Below are 23,031 nucleotides of genomic sequence, written 5' to 3' on the forward strand. Positions count from 1 at the left end.
CAAGACCCGCCTGTGCCGGTGAACAAGGTCAAGGTCGTCTGGTCTTGCCCGTGGGGCTGCCAGTCTTGCTGATGATGCCACAGCACAAACTGTCAGTGGAAGGGACGTTTCATCTTCTTCCTTCTCCTCCTCCCTCCCCAAGGTAGCAACGTGTCCAGAGCAGTGATGTAGGTGTGGTTTTAGCAAAGCATCCTCAACATTATTATGAGTATAAAGTGGTTTAGGCATAATTCTGGTTTCATTTGTTTTGACATTTTAAATAACGTGAGAAGAAATTGCGAGATGGCTGTGTTGGTCAGGAAGCAGTGTGTGTTTTTAACGGCTGAGAAATAGAGCTTTGCAAGAAGAGTCTGGAGCTCGAAAGGGACCTCAGGGATGCGAGAACATAAGATGCGGGCGCCCAAGCAAGGCCTGGAGGCGCACTGTGCTCTCCGCAACTCCTGTGAGCCGCACCTCTCTCCTCCTTGGAGGAGGCCAGAGGGTCTGTGCGCCGGACCAAAAACGGTCTGTGAAACCACTGGGACTCACATGGCACCAACACGAGGCCGGTACGTGAGAACCCACACTCGCGTCGGCACACAGGTGACTTGCTCATTCCCAGCGGCCACTTCCAGGTGCCCGTTGAAACAAACTGTTGTCGAATCTTTGTTAAACAATAACTCATTTTCATTTCCTTTAAATTTTTGTACTTTAAAATTTCTAGGGATATACTTCAGGGAAAGAGACGGTCCCATCGGAAGTCCCAAAGAGAAACGGGGACTCTCTCCACAGCCTGCAACCCACCCAGCCACCCACTGGCAGGCTCCCGTGCTCACATTTTAGTTTGGTACCACGGGAATTCCATTCAATCGTAAGAAAAATAACACAGGGACATAGGAGCTTTACTCAAGATAGCAGACAGCACCTCTAGTGACTGAAAATTACACACTCTACAATGCTGAGTGTAACAATCAGACTGAAGGCGTTTGCGCATACTGACACGTGGGTATATGAATATATACCGCGGAGTCAGCTCTGAGAGCAGAAATGTGTTACATTCTCCTGGAGTTATACTCTCTAAACTAAGACTCCTCCTTCACAGTTCTGCTAAAAGGAAATAAATCCTGTAAATCCTACCACATTTTGATATTCAAACTTCCACATTGTAATAATGTAGAAGGTGCCTTGGCATAAATTATCACTGCGCTCAGAAAAAAGGATTATTAAATCCAGTCAGGATTATTGATAAATACAGTAAACACATCAGGGGCGTTCAGCCTCCTGAAAAAGTGAGCTATTCTGTACCTAAAGCCCGTTAAGCAGGCTATTTACACACACACGATGGCTCTGCTACCTAGAAACGATCTGTTTATGTTTCAAGGAGGTACCAGTGGAAATCCATCACCAGATAATGGTTATGGAACAATAGCACAACTTGTCTCCCTGGAATGTAAATCCATGGCAACTTGATCCCTTCTCTCAGCACCACATCTACTAGGGACCCCTGTCACCACGCTCATCAGCCAACACGCCGCTCAGACCACATGTCTGTGTCTCACTGATCTAGTCGCTGCTTCAGAGCGCTCAAGCTCTGCTGGGGGAGAAGGTGGAAAAATGTCAAGTCCCTCCAAGAAAGGGATACGTGGCCTTGAAACTGCCCGTGATGACCATGGCCAGAACTCTCCAGAACACTCTGAACTTACTGTGTCACCTTTTCTGATACCCTCCAAACATTATGCCTGATCCACCCCTTTTATGAATGTGGGAGTGTTGAGCTGTGTTTTTGTTTTTTGTTTTTTTAATACTTTAGAAATTCTCAAAATATAAGTATGTTGCAAAGGAAAAACAAACGGAAGGAAAACTGTCTTTACTCTCAGCGCTTTCTCTCCAATGCTCTTTTCTCCTATTATTTCCAATTTATTTTTACATCTTTCCACTTTCATATAATTTCATTTCTTGAGTACCTAATACATGTTCACAGAATAAAATATACAAGGCAGGCAAGGGTGCACAACCTCGCTCCCACGCCTGTTCTCACTACTCAGTTTCCTCCCTCCTACTTTTAGTTCTTTGTGGCATTGTTACAGAGATAGTCAATGCATGTATATACACAGATGTGTAAAATCCTTTATTTCCTCACACAAATGGTAGAATACCGTGACTTTATTTTGTATTTTGGTTTATTGTTATTATTTGCTTGTCTTCCTTTATTTCACTTCAGGATGCTTCTTGGGGTTCGGTGCATTTTGCAGTATCTGGGCTGTAGTCTTCTACTGACTGCATGGTATTCCATTGCACAGATGGACCCCAATTTATTTAACTAGATCTACGCTGATGGGTGCTTTGTTCTAACAGACAGTCTTTTGTTCCAACAAAGCTTATGTATAAATTGTTTCATACATGCGCAAATACATGCACAGAGTAAGTTCCTGACGGCGACATTGAGAATGCTCACGCCCACTTGTAACTCAGCCTTGAGACTCATTCCGACTGGCAGCCTTCCTTAATTTCTATAAAAATGCAAAGGTTTCGGGTCCCTGTGACACTGACCTTCCTAGGTCGCAAAATCCTTGAGAAGAGGAACTGCCTCCCACTGATATTTCTTATCTCAGTAGAGAGAAACGATGTTTTATGAGTAATTGTCAACCTCTTAGTCTGAGGCTGTGTCTCTAGGCTCTCCTGGGTCTCCCGGCCCCTCAAAGTCACGCATCCCTTGAGTAAAGATATATGTCGTTAACTGAACGACGTGTTGATCAAAATTGAAGGAAAATGGCAAATGTTTCTTCAGGACCTAAATTCTGGGGAGACACCTGTGGCGGTGAGCTGATGAGGGAAGGGAAGTGAGAAGGGCTCGCTCCCTGTGCGCACGTGGCTTTAATCAAACAGGGGGCGTTGTGCCGAAGCACTCGTGAGTGCTCACACAGGGCGGCGCACGTAACAAGCCAGCCGCAGTCTAGGCGTGTGAATTCCTCGAAGTCATGAAATGGAAACATGAGGACAACCAATCAGAGACTGCCAACAAGGCTTTGAGCTACAACCCATCAATAATTTCCTTACTTTGCTTCTGCCTTTTCTTTGTAATAAAGTCTTTCCCCAGAGGAGTGCTCCTCACTACTCTGCTTTGGCATTGCCTCAAAACTCTTAAAATTTTAATATGCCTCAGTTTATCTTTTGACAGCTCAATATGATTTTTTATTTTCTGGCACATTTTTGACACATTATAATCATCTATGTTACCTTTGAATGGCTATAGGGAATAACTGAAAGAACAACTTTATACCTTCTACCCAACCTTAACAAATCTTAACATTTTCCTATAACTGCTTCCATAGTGTACTAAGTCATTAGAGATTTACTTAATGTCCCCTATCTGTGTCCCTCAATTTTCATTCTCCCTCCCTACTGGGTAACAACTATTTTAAATTTTTAAATTATTATTTATATACATTTGTATATGGTTACAACTATTGGTATAATACTTTCGGCAAGTCACTTCTCAGGTGACTTGATTGCACACAAGTAAGTGCCAAGACTGTTTTGAACTTTCAAATAGTAAAAGGTTTGGAGAAAATTGATTTAAATATTTGAGCCATTAAAGTTGGTTGGGCCATTTAAAAAAAATTTTTTTTTAGTCCTGGCTGGTGTGGCTCAGTGGATCAAGTGCCAGCCTGTGGACCAAAGAGTCGCTGGTTTGATTTCCAGTTGGGGCACACACCTGGGTTGTGGGCCAGGTCCCCGGTAGGGGGGCAGGTGAGAGGCAACCACACAGTGATGTTTCTCTTCCTCTCCTTCTCCCTCCCTTTCCCTCTCTCTAAAAATAAATAAAATCTTTAAAAAAAAATTTTTAAAGTAAAGAAAATGAAGAAAAGAAAGAAGAACAGGAAAAGGGAGGAGAGGAAGAGACAGAGAACGAGAGATGACTTAAGGGTTATTAGGATGGTCTAAGGCTGTACGAAGGCTGTTGCCTAGTTAAAGGTCACAGGACTGATGGTTAGCCAACATTAAGATCTAACACAAAATTGCTCAACTGTTTTTTTTTTTAATTCCAATAGTTGCTTGGCTCATCACATCAGACTACAGAGCTTTGTCGCTGCCCATGTTTGTGACAATTTCCTTATTTCTATAGATGCAGTGACTTAAATAAACTACAGCCTTATTCTGCTCATTTACTTGAACCACAGCACATTGCCCTGGAGTCTGCCTTTCGGTTGCTCTCCCCCTGCCCTGGAAGACCCCTGGTTGACTCTCTGTGGCAATGAGGGACCCGATGCCTAGACACACATTCAGGTTGAGAGTGAGCAGCTCCATGCTAAAAGCTGATGGAAAAGAAGACCTTTCATGGCTCCTGGGACTGAGTGATTTGTTTTCCCACTGATGTGTGGCAAGTGCCACTGGGGCTGTTGGACACAACTGTACCCTTCAAGAGGACACGGAGGGGGGCAGAGGGGGGAGACAAGGATTAGGACACGAGGAAAAAGAAGGGTGAGCGAGACTATTCTGTTGGAAATCATGGCTCCTGGAAGATACTATCTTTTCTTTTTCTTCCTGCTACTCTCTTCCTCTTAAAACATTCTGTTTTTATTTTAGTAATTATTAATCCTTTAGGGACTGATTTTGGAAAACAGAGTCAGAAATTATAAGATTTGTTTTGACTGAGTAATTCTGTTGAAAAACTGCGGAGTTGAGAAAGGGATTTCATGCAGTGCCCAGAATCTTTGCAAACATAACATGTGTAGCCACAGGAAAATCTCATTAATTTGGACCTCACTATATTAATTTGGACTTCATAATTATAATATACTAAAAAAAGGAGAAGCATTGCTTGTAAAAATGGATTTATGATGCAAACAACTAAGGGAAATAGGATGTTATGATAAATGCTTTTGTACTTCAGAAAGAAACACTTCCAAACACAAGTTAGGAAAACTCATTTACACGCACGCAATTGCCACATTCTGCGTAGAGAAGAATCTCTTCATGAATTCGGGTTCCTCAAGGACCACTTCTTCACAATGTAAGTTAAAACCTTAATTTTCCTATCTTAGATAGAAAAGCCATGAGACATAATAAAAACGCTCTCTCGATACAATGGTTAACCATAAAACCCTGCCATGCACAGGCTCGCCAGGAAATCAGATTTGCCCTGAGCGCGGCCCTGCAGAGCTGGGGCTGTTCTCTTCTCGGGTCTCAGGTTGTATCCAGCAGCCATGTCCTGAGCAGAGGACGATGCGAGTCATACACTGAGGAGATTGGGGGGTCACAGGACGACATTGTTCCCACCTTCAAAAATCTCACATTTTTAGTGTTAGAATGACATAAAAAAGGAAAGAAAAAAAACAAAGAGGATGAGGAAAGTACTGCATGCTCCCAGCAAGAGTCTGAGCAGCTCCTGCACCCTCTCTACTCAGGCGCCTCAGGCACCCCAGACGCCCCAGACGCCCCAGACGCCCCAGACGTCAGGCACCCGGGTGTGTGGGGTGCGCAGGAGGGCGGCCTGGCAGGAGGCCCTTGGTTTCTGGGCAGAGCAGGGGCACTGATCGGACTTCTGGCTGCTTCCTGCCTGTCCCAACTGCCCAACCCCACTGCTCGGCCGCCTTGACTGGCAGGCAGTTACTGGACTGCTGAGAACCCTTCTGTTTGGCATCCTCTTCTCCATCAGGCAATGTCTCTGTGGACGCCGTCACCACAGAAAGGTCTAGATCTCTGTGTGTGGTAGGTGAGGGAGGGAACCGGCGTTACAACAACAAAGCCCCCAGAAGTCCACAGGAGAATTTCAACCCTGGCCTTTTGTTTCCCACACCCAGCATGCCCTTCAAACACTTAAAAATAATAGCATACTTTTGTCTTTACTCTCTTCTCTCTCACAACCAAAGCTGTTAGAAATTGCTTCTTCGGTCAGAGGAGTTCCAGTAGGAAACACTCTAGGGTAATTGGTGTTAACTATTGAGCTAACCCTTGGTTTTCTTTTGGCAAAAAGAATATTGATTTGGCAATTCAGAAACAATGTACTCAGTTCCTTTAGTCATTCTCTCCCTGTTTTCAATTTTATTTCTATCTTTTCCTAATTCTTCTTTCTTTTTCCATCCTTTTTTCATCTTCACTCATTTTTTTTGGTTTATCCTAGATTTCCTGTCCTTTTTTAAAAAAATAAATTAATTTATTGGGGTTACATTGGTTAATAAGACTATATAATTTTCACACACACACATGATAATTTGACATGTATGTACTCCACTGCGTGCTCACTACCTGAGGCCTGTTTCCTCCTTGCCCTATTTTTCATTAGAAGTAACTTTTCTCTCTTAATCCCCTTCCTGTATTACTGTTCTCTAGGTCTCAGAGTGTTCCTTCCTTACTACCTTTTAAACGTCGCTTTGGATGTAGGCCATCTTTCTTTTCAAGCTTCTCTGCTTTTTTCCTCTTGACTTGTAACCCTCTTTAGGAATGACCCATGCAGCTGTTTGCTTTAAGGGTGCTTTGAAAGCCTCTGAAATCACTGCAGGGAATATGCTGTCGGTGGAGAATGGCTACATCCTCGGCACGTAAAAAAGTCCGTTTGCTTACCTGGACTCTGACGGGCTCCATCCAGTGCTCCAGAGTGTCAGCAGTGATGTTCTCAGGCAGGATCACGGGGTCGCTCGGGGGCACGACACACGATGGGATGCACACTGCACCTGAAGGAACAGAGTCACAGCAGACCCTTGAACCTCCCAGCTCTCAGTCCTTTTCATTCTGGAATCAATAGTTTTGATTTGTCCAGAGCCCCTTCTCTCTATGCCATGGGTCACCATTATGGGCAGGGCTGATACTCATCTTCTATGTGCCTGTGAAGATACTTCCTGTGCTGACTGGTGAAATGCCTCTGTTCCCAAGTTAACTCTCCATGCCCCCAGGGACCCCTCCTCTTCCTGGTCCAGGACGTCCTTGGAATCTCTGAATCTCTGCACGATTCACCAATTAAAAGATTAAGCCGACCTCTAGACCCCACTCCAGAACTCTGGCTAACCAAAGTCTCTCCTGGTTGGTTGATGCACTTTAAGTACATTTGATATCATTCTTGCTTATAGGATCGTCTACAGCTTATAACTGCAGTTTCTACTACCTGAGAACTTCACTAGCTGGGGTAAAAAATGGCCCAGAGATTATGAAGGCAGATTTATAATGTCTACCCCGAAGATCATTATGCTGGCAGCCATGAAAACTATGTGATTAAAAGAGGAAACAATGGGAAATCAGAAGCAGAGATTTTGGTCACATGTTGGACTCCTGAAGGAAACTCTTCCTCCGTTCTTTTGTAGGTAGAGTCCAAGTGTTTCAGAAAATTCTATTCAAAGGAAGTATAGTCTAGAGTTTTCCATTTCTTCCATCTATAGATTAATGATCTTCGAGTTTCTTTTCAGCTCTTGCTACCTCTGTTTTGATGCTTTTGCTAACTTGTGTAACAACTCAAAGAGCTACATGACTCTGAAGGACTCTATATATGTGAGTGTATGGCATTTCAATGTAGAAGTCAGAGGGGCTAGGGAGATGAGAACCGCTCATGAGAAATCAACAAGAGGCATAGTGCAAGCACCCTGCTGCCCACGCCTGACCTTAAGATACCCCCATGCAAAGAGCAATTTGAAGATGGTAAAGAACCATCTCAGATTCTAACAACCTTTCTCATTAATGCAAATTATACCCACTGGCATTACACAAGTTAGAATGACTTATAAAAACTACTGCTTGCTTGTAGAGATCAGGACTTAGGATTAATTGCACAAGGTTTTCCACCCACCTCATCTCTCTCCCATGATGCTTTGGTTCAGCCAGTGCAAACCTGAGTTGACATCACTATGAATCAGCTTTGGCCACAGAGACCTTTAATTGTAATTATTGATGCTTGATTAGGAAATTGCCTAGTCCTCCGCAGAGGAAGGATGGCTGAAGAGCCACACGTGCCAGTGCAGTCTCAGATCGCCCCTTCTACGAGTTCCTCGCTGCAGCCGCTCTACAGAGGGAATGCGGAGGGGCCCCACACAGGCTGCGGGTGCAACTCCATGTTCCCACCTCTCCCCTCAGAATGGCAACTCCTCCCCAAACTCCATCCACTTTCAGCTGTGGCGAAGTGTGTGACGTGGGCAGACACTATGCAAAGGCTCAGCAGCCACACCAACACTATGCACACAGGGAACACTCAAAGCAATGAATGTGCCATAAATTTCAATGTGACTGAAGGACCTCAGAGCCAACTTGCATTTCCATCCACTCCTCGGGGACAACAGTGGATCTGATTCAAGATCCAGCCAGGCCTAAGAGAGAGATTGCTTGGGAGCAAACTTCGGCATTTCTTCCTGAACTCACCGATGCCATATCCCTGTGCGCACTTGTACTCCACGGAATTCTGCTCCGAGGGGGGCGGGGGACACTCCCCTCGCAGCTTCTCACACAACTTGAACTCTTCAGTCCATCGTCCCTCCTTAGTGCAGAGGATGGGCAGCTAGAATGTCAAAGGTAAAGAACATTTCATTATTGCTTTGTCAACCTTATTTAGAGTGTGGAAAAGTGCTCTGATCAAATGGTACTGTTCTCCAACTTCTAGAACTTAGACTAAAAGACATTATTGAAATAAAAAACCATGTTGTTACTGACAAATAAAAGTCATGACAATTTTTTTCTTTGCTGTCTTGATATGAAGGAATCATGGAGAATTTTGTCATTAGTGAAATTCATTCACAATGTGCTTTCCTTTGGCCATAAAAATCGGATGAGCTATCGACTGTAGCCTAGGTATTCTGAGATCTTTTTGGAATTTTTTCCAAATGGTGCTGTTTGGCATTGATTCATCTACACTGTCACAAGTGCTGTCTGTGGCAAATGTGAGACTTTTGCAAGACGAGTTTGAGCCAGTGAAACCAAGCCATGGTATTTGATGGCACTTTGTGCCTTTCTGCTTGAATGGACACAGCACAGCGGCTTCCGATCACCGAGGCGCTGCGGCCTTTCTCCCCGTGTGCTGTGAGACCCCCGCTGTGAGACACCCTGACAACACGAAGGGCCCGGAATGCAGAGCGCAGAACAGCACCAGCTCACAAAGCCCAAGAAAGTGAGACTTTGGAATCATAGATAACTAATTCTTCCTTCATCTGGCCAACTTCATGAGTCCTTCAACAACCAGCGCAAACAGAGGTGCTTGATTTCTTGTTGTATTGGTGGCAGATGTGTCTGGCCTCTGTCCTGCAGTGCTTATCTGGGAGAGCTGGACACTGAGAGGCAGACATGTGCCAGGGGAGCAGTCAAGGCCACCGGTCTTTGCTGAGGTCTGCTTAGTTTCCTCTCTCATGCATGCATGCGCTGCTTGTAAAGATTCTACAGTAAAATCAATCTTAGTCATAGAACCATGATAAGACTGCGTGGCTTTCACTTGGGGCCTCTCCTGCCAAAATCCTAGAGAGAACAACAGTGAGGCAGCACTTTCAGCTTTGCCTTTGTTGAGGGATCCATGTATCTGTTCAGGACCCTGTGCTATGGCAGAGCGTAATGTGAGCCTTCTCAACCACAGCAGGTCAGTGGCTGCACATGGGGAGAAATCACATTGCTGAATCAGAACCCTGGCATTTTTATGGAATTTTCTCAGGTATCCAAGCCATTAGGTTTTCCTCCTTATCCAAGAGAAAGTTCTAAAAGAATATTCCAAAAACATGGTATCTTCTGAATTCCCTATCACATATTATCAATACTCCAGTTAGAATCCCAGCTTAGCAGGGCCCTGCCTGTTGGGATTTATTTATATCACTTCACTCAACACTCTTAGATTGGTCATCAAGACTAGGGCACAGCCTTGTCCCAAACAGGTTCAAGTTATCCTTACCCTTTCACTCTCCTGGTTACAGGTGAGCACACACTGGCTGTCGAGCTCGAAGCCATTGGTACATTCATACATGCCTTCGAAGACAGGAGACGGGGGCTCACACACCACTGGGACGCAGCTGCCTTGCTCCCAGGTCCCATCCTCCAGACACTGGATCTTCAGGAACTTGCTGATAAGACATGAAGCATAACCGCCCATCAGGCTCCCTCATAGTCAGAGAAGAAGACTAGATCCTTAGTAATATGTGATAAGAATTTGCAAATAGGCAGAGGCAGTTGGTTCTTGTTAGCCAAACGTCCTATCTCTCCAGTCTAATTTCTAAGTCATGGGAGTAAAAATAGCAGGCCATGTACACTTAACAGTGACAGTAGTAGCAAGTGTATAGTAATCTTTGCTATACTACTCTCAAGGGATTGCTAAATTCAGTGCAGGAGCTAGATTATTGACAGTTGGGTTTTCTTTGTGCATTTCCAAGTGGTCTCACACCTAAGTGCACTGGGAGGTGCGAGGTAGGATGGGACACAGAGGGGGTTATCACACACTTCACGGGACTACCCGGTAGGAATCTGAGGGTCCTCACTGTTACTATGGTGATATAACTGAAGCTGCCAATATTTTTGGTTCCCCAGAGATGGGAGAAGATGCAGCCATGTGAGCCTTCTAAAACAGAGGCTCTCACCCTGAACTTCAGAGGGCAAGAGCCTTGCTGGAGATTACCATGGTTATTGTGTTTGTTTACAAGTCGATTTTTTCCTTGGAAAGAGTTCATGGCTTTCATCAAATGCTCAAAGTAGACATGACTCAATGCTGCCCTGGAGGACGCGCCCTTCCTTCTTACACACAGACATGGCCTCCAGCCAGAGAGACCGCATTGGAGGTGGTCGGGAAGGAACAGGAGGAGGTCTCACTATGGATATTTCCATGCCAGGCCCCTCCTGACTCGCTGCCAATTTGAAGGTGCTTTCCATGGTGCCCCTTCAACAAATCCACTTCTGCTTTGAAACATTCCTGGGTACAGATAAGCCTGTGATTCTAAAGTAGGACTACTCCCTTGGCCATGGACTCAACCACATGGTAGCCTTAAGCGGATTTTCCAATATCATGAAGCCCTTGGTAAATCTAAGTATGCCCATCATCCACATACTTTTCATTGACTACTGCACCATTGCGCAATGCCTCCTGTATACTTCCCCAGTATTTTGGTTTTACACTAGTGTAACAATTATCACATTGTTTTATAATTGCGCATATCTGTCGTTCTCACTAGGTTGGAAGCTTCCTGAAGGCAAGGATTCTTATTATTGTTTTTTAATTCACAGGAACTAAATAACATCTGACTTACATTAGGCATTAATGAAATATTTGCCAAACTGAATCATTTAACCCAAATTCCCAATGTGTTAAAGCACACTGTAGAGCACATTACACATTTTAACAAACAAACTGAATCATCAGAATACTAATGAAAGTGTTATTGTTACTCCCATTTTATAAAGAAACATACTGAGGGATGTTAAGTAATTTGCCCAAGATCCCATGGGACAGAATTCATTCTATTTCAAATAATTTAGATAAATTGTAATAGTTTAACATAATTTAACAATATGTACTTAGAAATAAATATTCATACCTTTATTCCCAGCAATATTTCAGAATATCAATCTGATTTTATGACTGGAATTCTTTAGCACCGTGGTCTCTGTGGACATGTATCTACTATCTGTTAATAATAAATACTATTTTGGAGATATAGCTCAGGTACCTGGCAAGACTCCTATGTGCATCATTTCACTGAGCCTCCCAGCCATGTTTCAGAGAAGGAAGCCGCATCAAAGAGAGGTTTAAAGCTGGCTCAGAGAGCCACAGGAAAAGCATCCCAGGTCGTCCCGCGGCCAAGCCTGCAGCCCTCCCACTGGGTCGGGTTTAATGGGCCCTTATCTGCTCTACTGTCCACTTTGAATGTTTGTGGCACCTCTTTCATACTAAGCAGCCTAGATGTCCTTTTTTCTTGAGACCACACTGATTAGTGTGGCAGAAACAAGAGACTCATTTAACGCTCTCATAACGAGGAATAAATTACATATACAACATCACATGAATCTTAGTGGACAGCTCAAGGTGTCTTACCTGTGAACACACCTGGGCCATCGTCACTCAGACCAAGAGGCGGAGCGTCTGCGGCCCCCAGGGGCCCCCAGGGTGCCCCTGCCCACTCCGCCTGCCCACTCCCCACAGCCCACGGTATTCAGACTTCCATCGGCACAGGATAGTTGTGCCTGTTCTTGAATTTCAGATAAACGAAATCACACACTATGTACTCTTTAGTAATGGCTTCTTTCCCTAATGGGAGATGTCATCTTAAAATACCTCCTCAAATGTATTTTCTATGAAAGGGTCATCCTTGTTTTTATCATAAGGATGCACCTTTTTCTCTTTTTTCTGTCCCTCTCCTGGACTGGATACTTCGCTCTTCTTTCCACTACATTCTCTCCCTCCCGCCACCTCCCACCGACGATGGAACCCTTCCCCTGCCTCTCCGAATGATGCCCGCCCCCGCTGAGGACGGCAGTCCAGGGCACTGACGCAGGGTAGCGGTGAGGTGGGAAATCCTCGCGCGGCAGCACGGTTAGAGGGGAAGACCCTTGGCCAGGACGATTAGTATTTTTACTTCATATGGTATTTTTCTCTGAACTGTTTGGGACACTTCAACCTGGGACACGGTCCCCCCTTTCCCTGCTATTCAACAAGGTTGATTTCATACAGCCCCTGTCTGTTAGTGACCTCGGGGACATGGGGAGACCCATCAAACTTGGACAGCAGAGAGTGGGTCGGGTGTGGTGGATGGTACCCAGACATCAGCACAGGCCCTGTGCTGCAGACCACAAGAACATCAGTAACCAGAGGAGCGGAATGCTGGCAGGTAGAAAGGGAAGCAGCCTAATCCACTCTGCGACCCGGGACCGAGCAGCAGCCCTACAGGCAGGAGTGACGACAGATGGGAGGGAGTCCTGGCTCCCGGGGAAGCGCAGCTCCCATTCTGCAGGGGCGCCTACACCCTCTCAGCCTCCGGGTCCTCCTCACAGCCTCTCCTCCCTTGCACGGAAAAGCCTCCTGTGGCCACCTCTCCATCAGCCAGTCACGGCCTCCGCATATCACTCCCTCTGACGGCGCATCTCAGGAGCCTCCTCAGCCTTCTCCCAGAGCGCCCGCTCCTCAGGCCCCACAGCCAGGGCTGTCTCCCTGGCTCCGTGGCAACGTCTGTCCACTCCTGTTTGTGGCCGGAGATCCCAGGGTATGGAGCGGGCACCTGAATGCCATGAGCTGGTCCCAGCCATTTTGCACTGTGATTGTGGCAGGAATTCTGATTGTCCTGGATTCCTCCCTGCTCCGGGAAACTTGATCTCCACACAGGGCCCTTGGAGGGGACTGTCACCTGTACCAGTGGCAGGACTCTGACCCCCAGCGGTGTCACGGCTGCCTCTTTTAGCTTGCTGATGCTGAGGAGCAACCCTGACCCTTTTAATGAAAAAGAACTGGTTTATTCACAATGGTCCAGCTCCTCTGCATAAAGCATATGAATAAAGAGCCAAGTGACACTTTAAAGTCATTGCCGTGAATACGTTTGCATTTCAAAGACGAATTGCAATGGATAGGAGACCAAGGCACACAGGCAGGCCTTTGACCATCCAGTCCAAACATCCTTCACTGGAACATTCTACGCACAGACCATCAGCTCCCCGCATTTTCCTTATCCCCTTGGAGTAAGAGAGGTGATGCTATCTCACTTTACAGGCAGGGAGCCGCACGTGAATAACCATGGGGAAACTTGCCCACGGCCACATAGCAAGCAAGTCACTGGCTGAAGCAAGAATGGAATTCAGAGTTTTGAAATCATGATATAACACCCCAACCATCAGACCAATAGTTTCCAAGTGACACTGTAGACCAATGATGTGGGAGTCATTGAAAAAATAAAATAAAAAACACTAGATTGATAGGCGTACAGAATCAGGTCTCCCGGGCTGACCGAGGAACCCGTATTTTTAAAATTGCCAGTAGTTCTAATACGCAGTCAGGCTGGCAAACTAAGAAAAACCTGTACTGCTTTCCTATGCTTGCAGAATTAAGCCTTAGGTATAGAAATCAGGGTGCAAAATCACCCACCTTACAACCCTGGTCCAAAGGCCGGGCGCTTGGCAAAGGCCAGACAGCCGCAGCCAGATGACTTACTGTGCAGATGGTATCGTGAGGAGCTAGGGTAGAAGGAGGTTTGTATTTATTTTCCCTCTAACTACTCCAGACAAATCACCACAATTTCCAAGTTACAAGGCACGTTTTCCAGTTTCCAGAACGCGTGGTATCCACCTAGAGCTGAAAACCCAGCTGCGCTCTTTCTGCTTTGTACATCTTGGCCAGAAATAAAGATCTTGTAATCAAAACTTGGCTGGGAGTTTGATTGATGTTGCTGGAGGCACACATGCGTCTATCCCATCTTTCTCGCACCAAGGCAGGGTTTTCAAAAGTAGTATTTATTTTCCTTTGGAGAAAATAAAAGTTTGATTGTTGACTCCAAGAGAATTATCAGGCCTTTGCTGATCAAGGGCATCTGGTGTCTCCAATGGGTAGCCCCTCGTGAGCAATTACAATAACAGAACAACAGAACATTGAGCACCTAAGTACGGGGCACTGTGCAGAGGAATTTTACCCTCAAACCTACCCCGGATGGTAATGCTACTGGTAGCTGAGTCCCTGGTCCCTTTATCTCTGCACATACTCTTCCTCCATCAGTCCCTGCTCAGAAAGATGCCACTCTCTACCCTGTTGCTCACACTTGAAACTCAGGAGACATCCTTCAGTCTACTCGTTCTCCCAATCTCACATTTTCCCCAAACCCCCAGCTGACCTCATCTACACATTGGCAAGTCCTCTGGGTTTTATGTCCCAAATATCTATGGAATCTGTCCCCATTCCTCATGCTCTGCTAGAATGAGCAACTGTCAACTCTTAACAGTGTGTGGACAGTTCTACGTTTAAGCCTGGCCACCCCACACTTCTCTCTCTAGACTTTCTGCTGCTGAATTTTAGGTCTCCAAACTGGCAGGTGCAAGAGTGCCCTGCCCTGAGTCTGCACACCTAACTCAAGTTCGGGGCCCCTTCTCCATCTCTCTCTGCCACTGTCTTAACTATCCAACTTCCAGCCTCTTCCACTTCAAGTTCAACAGCCCGACACTTAGCCTCTTTCCCATGTACGGCCCCTCTCATACATCGTCCATACAGCAGATAGGGTCATCCTCCTAACAAACCTGCTCAGGATACCCCCAGATCAAAAAACACCCTAAAACACCCTGAGGTTTCCCAAACACAAGCATATACAACTGCTCTAAACACCGTTCTGCCCTCCGGTGTATGTTTGAGGAAGTGGGGATCACACTGAAATGCAGGGTGAACTGAGTCCAAAACACAGATGTAAAATAAGAATCTCCTGCCTTTACCACTTTTCACTATTCAGTTGTCTTTCCATTGATAAGTTTCACTAATGAATATTCACTGAGCACCTACTATGTGCCCGCACATTACATTAGGTTCTGCAGTTGTAGAAACACATGTTAATACAATAATTAGGAAGCCCAAAGGAAGCTACCAACACTGCCTGGGGACATGAAGGAAGGATATGGGGAAGGAACACTTTGATGTGGGGTCATTAGGTGGACAAGGAGGAGAAGGCATGCTGGAAAGAAGGGACACGGCAGGCAAGAACCCAGAGGTGTGACGGGTAGTGTCTGAAGCCCATGTGTGGCCCCTGTTGGGGGGAAGAGGCATGGCGGGGCCAGAGGCTCGGGGAGGCAGGCGGGACAAGATTGTGGCAGAGAAAGGTCACAGATTATATGAGTTCAACTTCAGAAGGCAGGGTCTCCCATGTGTAAGAAATCTTTTGGTCCTCTTCGGTAAGTTTCCAGCTTAGGAACCCCTCCAGGTATTGTCACATCCGTTGTTTCCGGCCAGCCGGACTCACGGGCAGGTGTGACAGGAAGTGCTGACAGTGTACGCACGCCCTCCCCGGGCATTCCTAGTCAATCACTGCATGCCACTGCTGCTCGTCAGAAAACAGAAGCTCCTTGCATGGCTCCTTGTCCAGAAGTCGCAGCAATGATAACACCTAAACCCACTAATGAGACATCAGACCTTCTAGAAGGTTGTGACATACATAAGGACTTGGGGACGGACACAGGCGAGGCCTGTGCTTGCAGTCCTGCTGGCTGTTCATCCCTCTGATAAGGGCCCGAGGAGAACGGCTGATCAGCCCTCTCCCGGCCAACTCCCCGGACTGCAGAGGCGCAGCGGCGGTGAGCAGGCTTTGCGTGGCTACCCCGCACCCTTCCCCCCTCGGGAAGGCAGTGGAGCACGATGGCTCAGGGCAGATGATTTAGAACCAGGTGGCTAACGCTCAAACTGCAGCTCCTAATAACCCTCTGACTTTTCATTGATCATCTACTTTCTCAGTTTTCCTACGGGAAAAATGGGGCTAATAACAGCTCCCATATGGGGTCATTAGTAGGTTATGTAAGTTAGTGACTATAAAGCATGTAGTTCAATAAAGGCTCAACAAGCAGCAGCAATTATTAGCTCTGATGATCAAAGGGCCTATTCAACCACACTCCCCTCTCCACATCCCCCCAAAGTGTGTGCAATGAGTACAGAGTGTTCTTCTATTCAGTTTCCTCCCTAATTAATTCTTCACATTTTCGTCCCCCTCAGAATCCTTCGGGAGACAGTTCTTAAATCCATTTGGCCTGAGATGGCCCCACCACTAGAGGGCAAAGGCCAGGTCGCAGTGTTCACCCACCAGGCTGAAGAGGGGCTCACCAGAGCCTGAGAGAGAGGATGGGGTAGGAAACAGGATGCAAAGAAACAGCGTCAAGGAGAAAAGTTAGGGGATGAAGAAAGTCCTCTTCGCTTACATAGAACAAGCCAGCGGTTGCTCTTTCTAGATTTGATTTTAAAAATTGTTTTTTCTGATTAATAGAGAACTCAACAATGAATATAAAGTCAAAAGAGGAAGGACAGTTTTACAATGAGCTGCTCCCCAGACTGGACTGAGGGTCACAGGGAACATTTATGAGTTCAACACATGCTCCGTTTCAAGTGAGGGCCCCCGCGCCAGTCACCAATGCTGCTTGGAGCCCAGCGTGGCGAGCTGGCCTGCGCCCACGTGTGGGCCTGAGTGGCTGAGGCCTGGAGCAGAAGCACAGTCCTCTGAGGCCAAAAGAGGCCGTGATAAATCAGCCTGACACTCACATTATCCTACAATGGCAAGAGAAGTGAGTACTCCAGGGATAAACTTTGAAATGCACTTACTATAAACACTAATTATAAAGCCAGACAATGGTTTAATGGAAAGAAAACAAATTTCCATTTCCCATAACTGCACAAGTGTACATGGAGATTACAGTATGTCCCTTAATTGGAAGTCATATAGTCCATGTGTCTATACACACACACACACACACACACACATATATATAGACATATATATACACACATATATATAGACATACACACACACACACACGTACATATGCTCAGTACCTATTCATTTGTTATGACACAGAAATTAAAAATCGGGTAAAGAACTTTACTCATTTTTTAAAATCACAAACCCAGGACACTTAAGGAGTTTCAGCATTTGCCTGAACTGCACACTTCATTATCCAAGTCTTTCTTTCCCTCTTACAGGAGGATAAAATTAGGTGAGCCTCAGAGATTCAAGCTATGGCTCGAAAAGATCAGAAGCGCCTACACTCCTAGGCACTGTCTCCAGGATGTGCCCTCCCCATCTCCTTCAGACCAGCCGGACCTCACTTGCCCGCCCTCATTCTGAAGCACATCCCGCTCTATCTTGCTGACGATTTCATTTCCACTTCTTTTTCCCCACATCCCCCTTTTCCCTTTTCATGGTCTACTTGAAGCCTCTGTAGTGTTTGGATAACTCAGTGAGTCGACAGCAGGATGAAATGAAGCATTCAGAGAGGGTTCTGATTGGGGGAAGAAAGTGCACATTTTAAAAACGTAATGATCTGTCTTGATGTGCGTGTGCATTTTTTATTGGCAGGGGAAACGCATCCCCCGACCGACCTGGTAACTGAGGACCCCTACCTCCCACTTGGGATGTCAACTTTACTCTCCCTGGTTTCTATGTTGTTTTGGGGGAGCATAGAAAGACAATAGCCACTAATAAAAACGTAGCTCAATATATTTCCTGTTCAGGAAGTTTACCTGTTAAACCCACCAAAGGCTGGTGGAAATCCAGCTGCTGGGGCTGCTGCTGCTGATGGTGTAAAAAAAAAAGCAGCTACTGACGAACTAAAGTTTACTATGACTAAAAACTGTGTAGGTTCTTTACATCTCTTATCTCCCTGAATCCTTAAAAAAATTATTAAGTACTCTTATTTCTTATTATCTTCATTGTGTAAATAAGAATAGTAATGATCAATACAAATCGGTAACTTGCCCGAGGTCAAAGAACTAATAAATAGCACAGTGGGGATTCACATTTAGATCTTACTGACCCTAGAATCCGTGTAATTCAGCACTAAGCCAAGAGACAATTCGGGGACTAAGAAAACCTTTCCTAACAAGTTGACTAAATCATCTTCTTTAGAAGTTTTAGAAAAAGTTTTAACATAAGAGTTAAACTCAACTCTGGAAATCTTTAAAGAGTTGCCCAAATTCTATCTTCAAGGAAGACCTAGATTCAGTTTTCTTGGGTGTGAGTGAAGAAATATGGACCGAAGCCCATCAAGAGGAAGAGAGTAAAGCCTTGGCTGTCCATTCAGATCAGAGGTTTTCTGACTATAACCTCAACTACTGCCCACTAAGATCATGCCTGTGCAGCAAGTGTGTTTATAATATATCACTGCTTCTTTTTTATTCCCTGATGGTAATAAATTATTACATATCATTTCTCTCTGTGTTTTTATACCCTAGTGTTAACTCTTCTCATTGATTCTATTGAGATAGAAAATGAAACATAGACTTTTAGAGCTGAAAGTCATTCAAGACTTTTTTCTTATTTTACAGGTGTAGCGCAGAAAAAGGCCCACAGAGGTAATTTGCTCAAGCTTGAAAGTCTTACCAGCCAAAGGTAAGGGCTTTTGAGTCATAATGGTTTTAATACCATGTACTGGCTGAGTGATCATGGGGAGCTACTCAGCAATTCTCTGAGTCTCAGTTTCCTCATCTGTAATAGGGGATAATAATGTACTACAGTGTACTATTATCATATTATATTAAGTTATAGATTATGATATATTATTCCACAGTATATATTACATAATTATATAATAGTTATATGAAAACTTATATATTATTTTACATTAGTTTATAATACAGTTTACTATTTTATGTTATAATGAAATTTATTATTTTATTATATTTTTATTTTATTTTAATATATAATGTTATTTTATTATATGATAAAATTTATTGGTGCCTCGAGAAGCACACACAGTGTGTAGGAGGAATCACCATCACCATCACCATCATCGTTAACCCAGCAGCACAAAGCCCAGACCTCAGGCTTTCAACTCTGCCGCACACAGGATCTCTGCGTGCACAGATGGGTCAAGGGCACACGGCTAGCCCCAGGGCCACCCAAGGACCTCCTCCTAGGTCAGACCAGATAAACCCCATTGAAGAGGTTTACCAACCACACGTGTTTAATGGTACAGAGTCACACTATGAGGCCTATTTACTGCATTCTTGACCTAGATTTGTGTTTATAGGACTTAAATAGACTTACATACTTTGGAAAAGCTGATTCCATGGGCAACCCTCAGAAAGGACGGCTATTCACAATTACTCTCAAGGAGACCTGACTGAGTACCTTTTGGATTGCATCTTGATGAATGACTTATAGAAGGAAAGCCAATCTAAGAACAGTTAGAAGGCTATGGAGTAATTGAGAAGTCAGATTAATTATGAGCCCTATGAGGTTAACCTAACCATCTTACATAAAGGTAACACCTAATGAGAAAAAGGTACCTATGTGTGTGAAAGATAAGCGTGAATACAGTAAAATCTTTTTGATAACATATACATTGAACATATGTACTGTAGCTTCCTAGAAAATCAGGTCAATAAAACAAAAGGAGAGATTAATGATGACGTATATGTGGAAGTAAACTGCATGGGAGGAGAGAAAAGGGCTTAAAGGAGAGTGTGTGTGTACGATAAAGTGGGAATAAGAAAGAACTCCTGAAACAACCTAATCTTTACAGTTTCTTTGGAGTTACATTTCTGTTTTTCCTCTATTATCTCCAAAAATAAATAAGCCTCAAAGAAACATGCAAAAATCTGGCATGAAAAAAGTGCTGCTACACTAATTTTGAAAAAAGACAAACATCACTCTGGATTTTTTTAGACAAGTCAAAACCCCGTGACGGGTCCTGTTCTTACAGGAACAAGGGCTCCACCAGGCCGGTGCCTCTTGCTTCTGGCTGCATAGTGCAGTGACTGGACGCCCATCTTAGAGGCTCTGCTGACTGGGGTGTGCGCCGGACAGTAAGAGTTTTAAACTTGCCCCAGGGGATGCTAATGTGCAGCCAGGTACGAGAACCACCGTTCTGGTGAGCTTTCCAAGAGGTCTAACCCCCTTCCTGTTACTCTGAACTTTACTAATCAAGCTAAAGGTCTGTTGAATAAATGAAACTGAAGCTGTCTTTGGACAACAACCATTCCTCCTATGTTGCCAAGATGGTTGCTAGAAGAAAAACATACATATACATTTTCAAAAGTTTTCTTCCACTCTAAGGAACTTGAAATAAAGATCGCCACTTCCTAGGAAAATCCATTTTTTAACATCAAAATCCTATCATGGTTTTTCTTATAAATTCAGTCTTTTCATCCATTCAGAAAGCATTTATTGAGTAAATAAGCAAGCAGTAACTATAGTAACCATTGAGTTCATGATGCTGAACAAATATTCATGGTCTCCTGGAAAATAAAGACAGGTAACCAGACCACTTCCACTCGGTGAGCTGGATGATGTCAGGGAGGTTCTGGGCACAATAGGAGTCCACGGGAGGCGTGCTTCCTACTGACTGGGGCATCTGGTGGGCTTCCTAGATGAAGTCACATCTATGCTAAACATGGGAGAGCAGGGCTAGTTAAGCAAAAGGTCTCAGTCAGAGAGAGCTGGCCAGATGAAATGGCATCTGTGCAGGTCGAGAGGCATGCTGGCCATCGCTCAGATGCAGAAGTAACAGACATCCAGCAGCTTCAGCGCCCATACCACAGAAGGCATGGTGTGCAAAGCAGGGAGGTGGTCTCCCAGGGATGCGAGCAATGAGTCTGGAGAAACAAGCAAGCCGCAGCGAGATCATGCAAGACCTCAAAAGGATTTTAAGTTTCAGCTTCTGTTTCCCCCTGAATAAAATGGCAGATTGGCTGGTCATCTAGTTTTATATAGGGGATTACTATAATTGGATTTGAGTTTTGTGAAGTCATTTTTGCTGCAAAGCAGTAGATATATTGAACAGGGGAACACTGGAGTCAGAAAGATCAGTTCAGGAGTAAAAAATGATAGTGGCCTGTTCTAGAGAAGTGGCAGCAGGAATGGGGAGAAATGGGCATCTCCGAGAGTCCGTGAGACAATGACACTCCACGGAGTTGATGACCAATTTGATTGACAGTGAAGGACATCAAAGAGTCAGTTGCAGGTTATGTGCAGGTTCCTGGACCAAACCAATCACATGAACACAGAAGGATGCGTGGATTTGAAAGACATTTTAACAGGCCGTTTTGCATAATAAGAGTCTGAGATGCAGATGGGGTATCCAAGTGTTACCTCCATTGGCAGCTGTCCTAATGGGCTTCATAACCCTTAAGGGGAGAGACTAGAGCAGTGGAGTGTATTCAGGGGTCATCACCATGTGAATGGTAAACAAGGCCATGGCGTAAAGGAGCTCCACCCCTAACAACGGTGTAGATAGAGAAGAGAGAAAGCAAGCTCAGAGAAACCCAAACATTGAAGAAATGGGAAGAGTTAGAAAGGCCAGAAAAAGAAATGGAGACAGAGTAGATGGAAGATTAGGGAGTGAGATGAAACAGAATCGAGGAAGAAGAGTCTTAAGGAGGCTGCAGCTGGTCATGCCGTAATGCGGAGCCTGTCTCCACGTTTGGCGGGGGACTGCTGACAGCGTTCAGGCCCACTGCCCCCGACAGGGGGGCAAGCCCCTCAGAAAGCCTAGGCGCTTCCTCTCCGGGCACTGGCAGGGCGTCAGAACATGCAGACGCCCTCATCCCAGCCAACCCTCTGGCCACCAGGGAACCGCAGGCCTGTCTCTTCCCCTGACCTCGCCTCCCCCGGCCTCTCCAGCCGTTGGAGGATCAACCTGGGATCACTGCTTCTCTCCCCAGAAAGCCTCATTATGTGAGTAATAAGCCTTGCTATACCTCACCCTGGGGATGCAAACGTTGATATCTAAGGCTAGTATGTAAGCACGCGGCTCAGGGTCATGCGAACAGCCCGCTGCAAGCCGGACCACTGTGGGTTTTTCCAGTGCTTGCATACCATCAGCCTGGGTCTGGATGGATCACCCCGCCTGCTTTTCTCACTTTCCTGTCCTCCCGCCTACGTGTCCTAGAAAGAAGCCGAGGGTCCCATTTATACAACTCCAGGCTCTTTCCACCAAGCGAGGAACAAAGCTGGCACAGTTCACCGTGGAAACTCACGGGCCAGTGACAGTGATTTAATGCCCGACGAGCCAACTTCTGAGTACCAACCCGCTGCCTGCTATGTAAACAGGTATGAAGTAAGATTTAAATCAGTTGACGCAGGGCAGTAAATAACTTAATAATCTCTCCTCAAGACGGTGCTCAGGAATGTCAATGTTTAAGCCAAAACCGATGCCGACGCTGCGGTGCGAGCTTCCAGTTTCTCTACCAGAGAGGCTGTGCTCACGGATGGTCTTTGTGTGCCCCCGCCTGGGGCAGAGATGCAGGGTTAGGCAGAAAGCCCACAGTCCGGCGGGCAGAGGGGTCTCACTGGGCCGAGAGAGCTGGAAACAATCCGGCCACCCTTCACTCTTCTTCCCGCCCCCGCAATTATTCTCCATGGCACTGCTCCGCCAACATCTGAGTGGGGTGCAGGGGTGTGAACATGGCGGCAGGAAGAGGCTGGGAAAAGCAGCCTGCAGGCTCCT

The 23,031-nt window shown here is 45.5% G+C and overlaps 1 protein-coding gene across 1 annotated transcript in view; it reads right to left on the reverse strand.

The window, feature by feature from the left end:
• PAPPA2 (pappalysin 2) overlaps positions 1-23,031 on the reverse strand; it is a 201,459-nt gene that overhangs the window by 32,745 nt on the left and 145,683 nt on the right. The window contains exons 17-19 of the mRNA XM_054587725.1: positions 9,830-9,998; positions 8,323-8,458; positions 6,544-6,653 (exon numbers count right to left, since the gene is read on the reverse strand). Of these exons, the coding sequence (XP_054443700.1) occupies positions 6,544-6,653; positions 8,323-8,458; positions 9,830-9,998 (415 nt within the window). The remainder of the gene's footprint in view (positions 1-6,543; positions 6,654-8,322; positions 8,459-9,829; positions 9,999-23,031) is intronic.

This window comes from Pteronotus mesoamericanus, unplaced genomic scaffold (assembly GCF_021234165.1).
Source record: "Pteronotus mesoamericanus isolate MK-2021 breed Mesoamerican mustached bat unplaced genomic scaffold, CSHL_Meso_final scaffold_1186, whole genome shotgun sequence".
Taxonomy (NCBI): domain Eukaryota; kingdom Metazoa; phylum Chordata; class Mammalia; order Chiroptera; family Mormoopidae; genus Pteronotus; species Pteronotus mesoamericanus.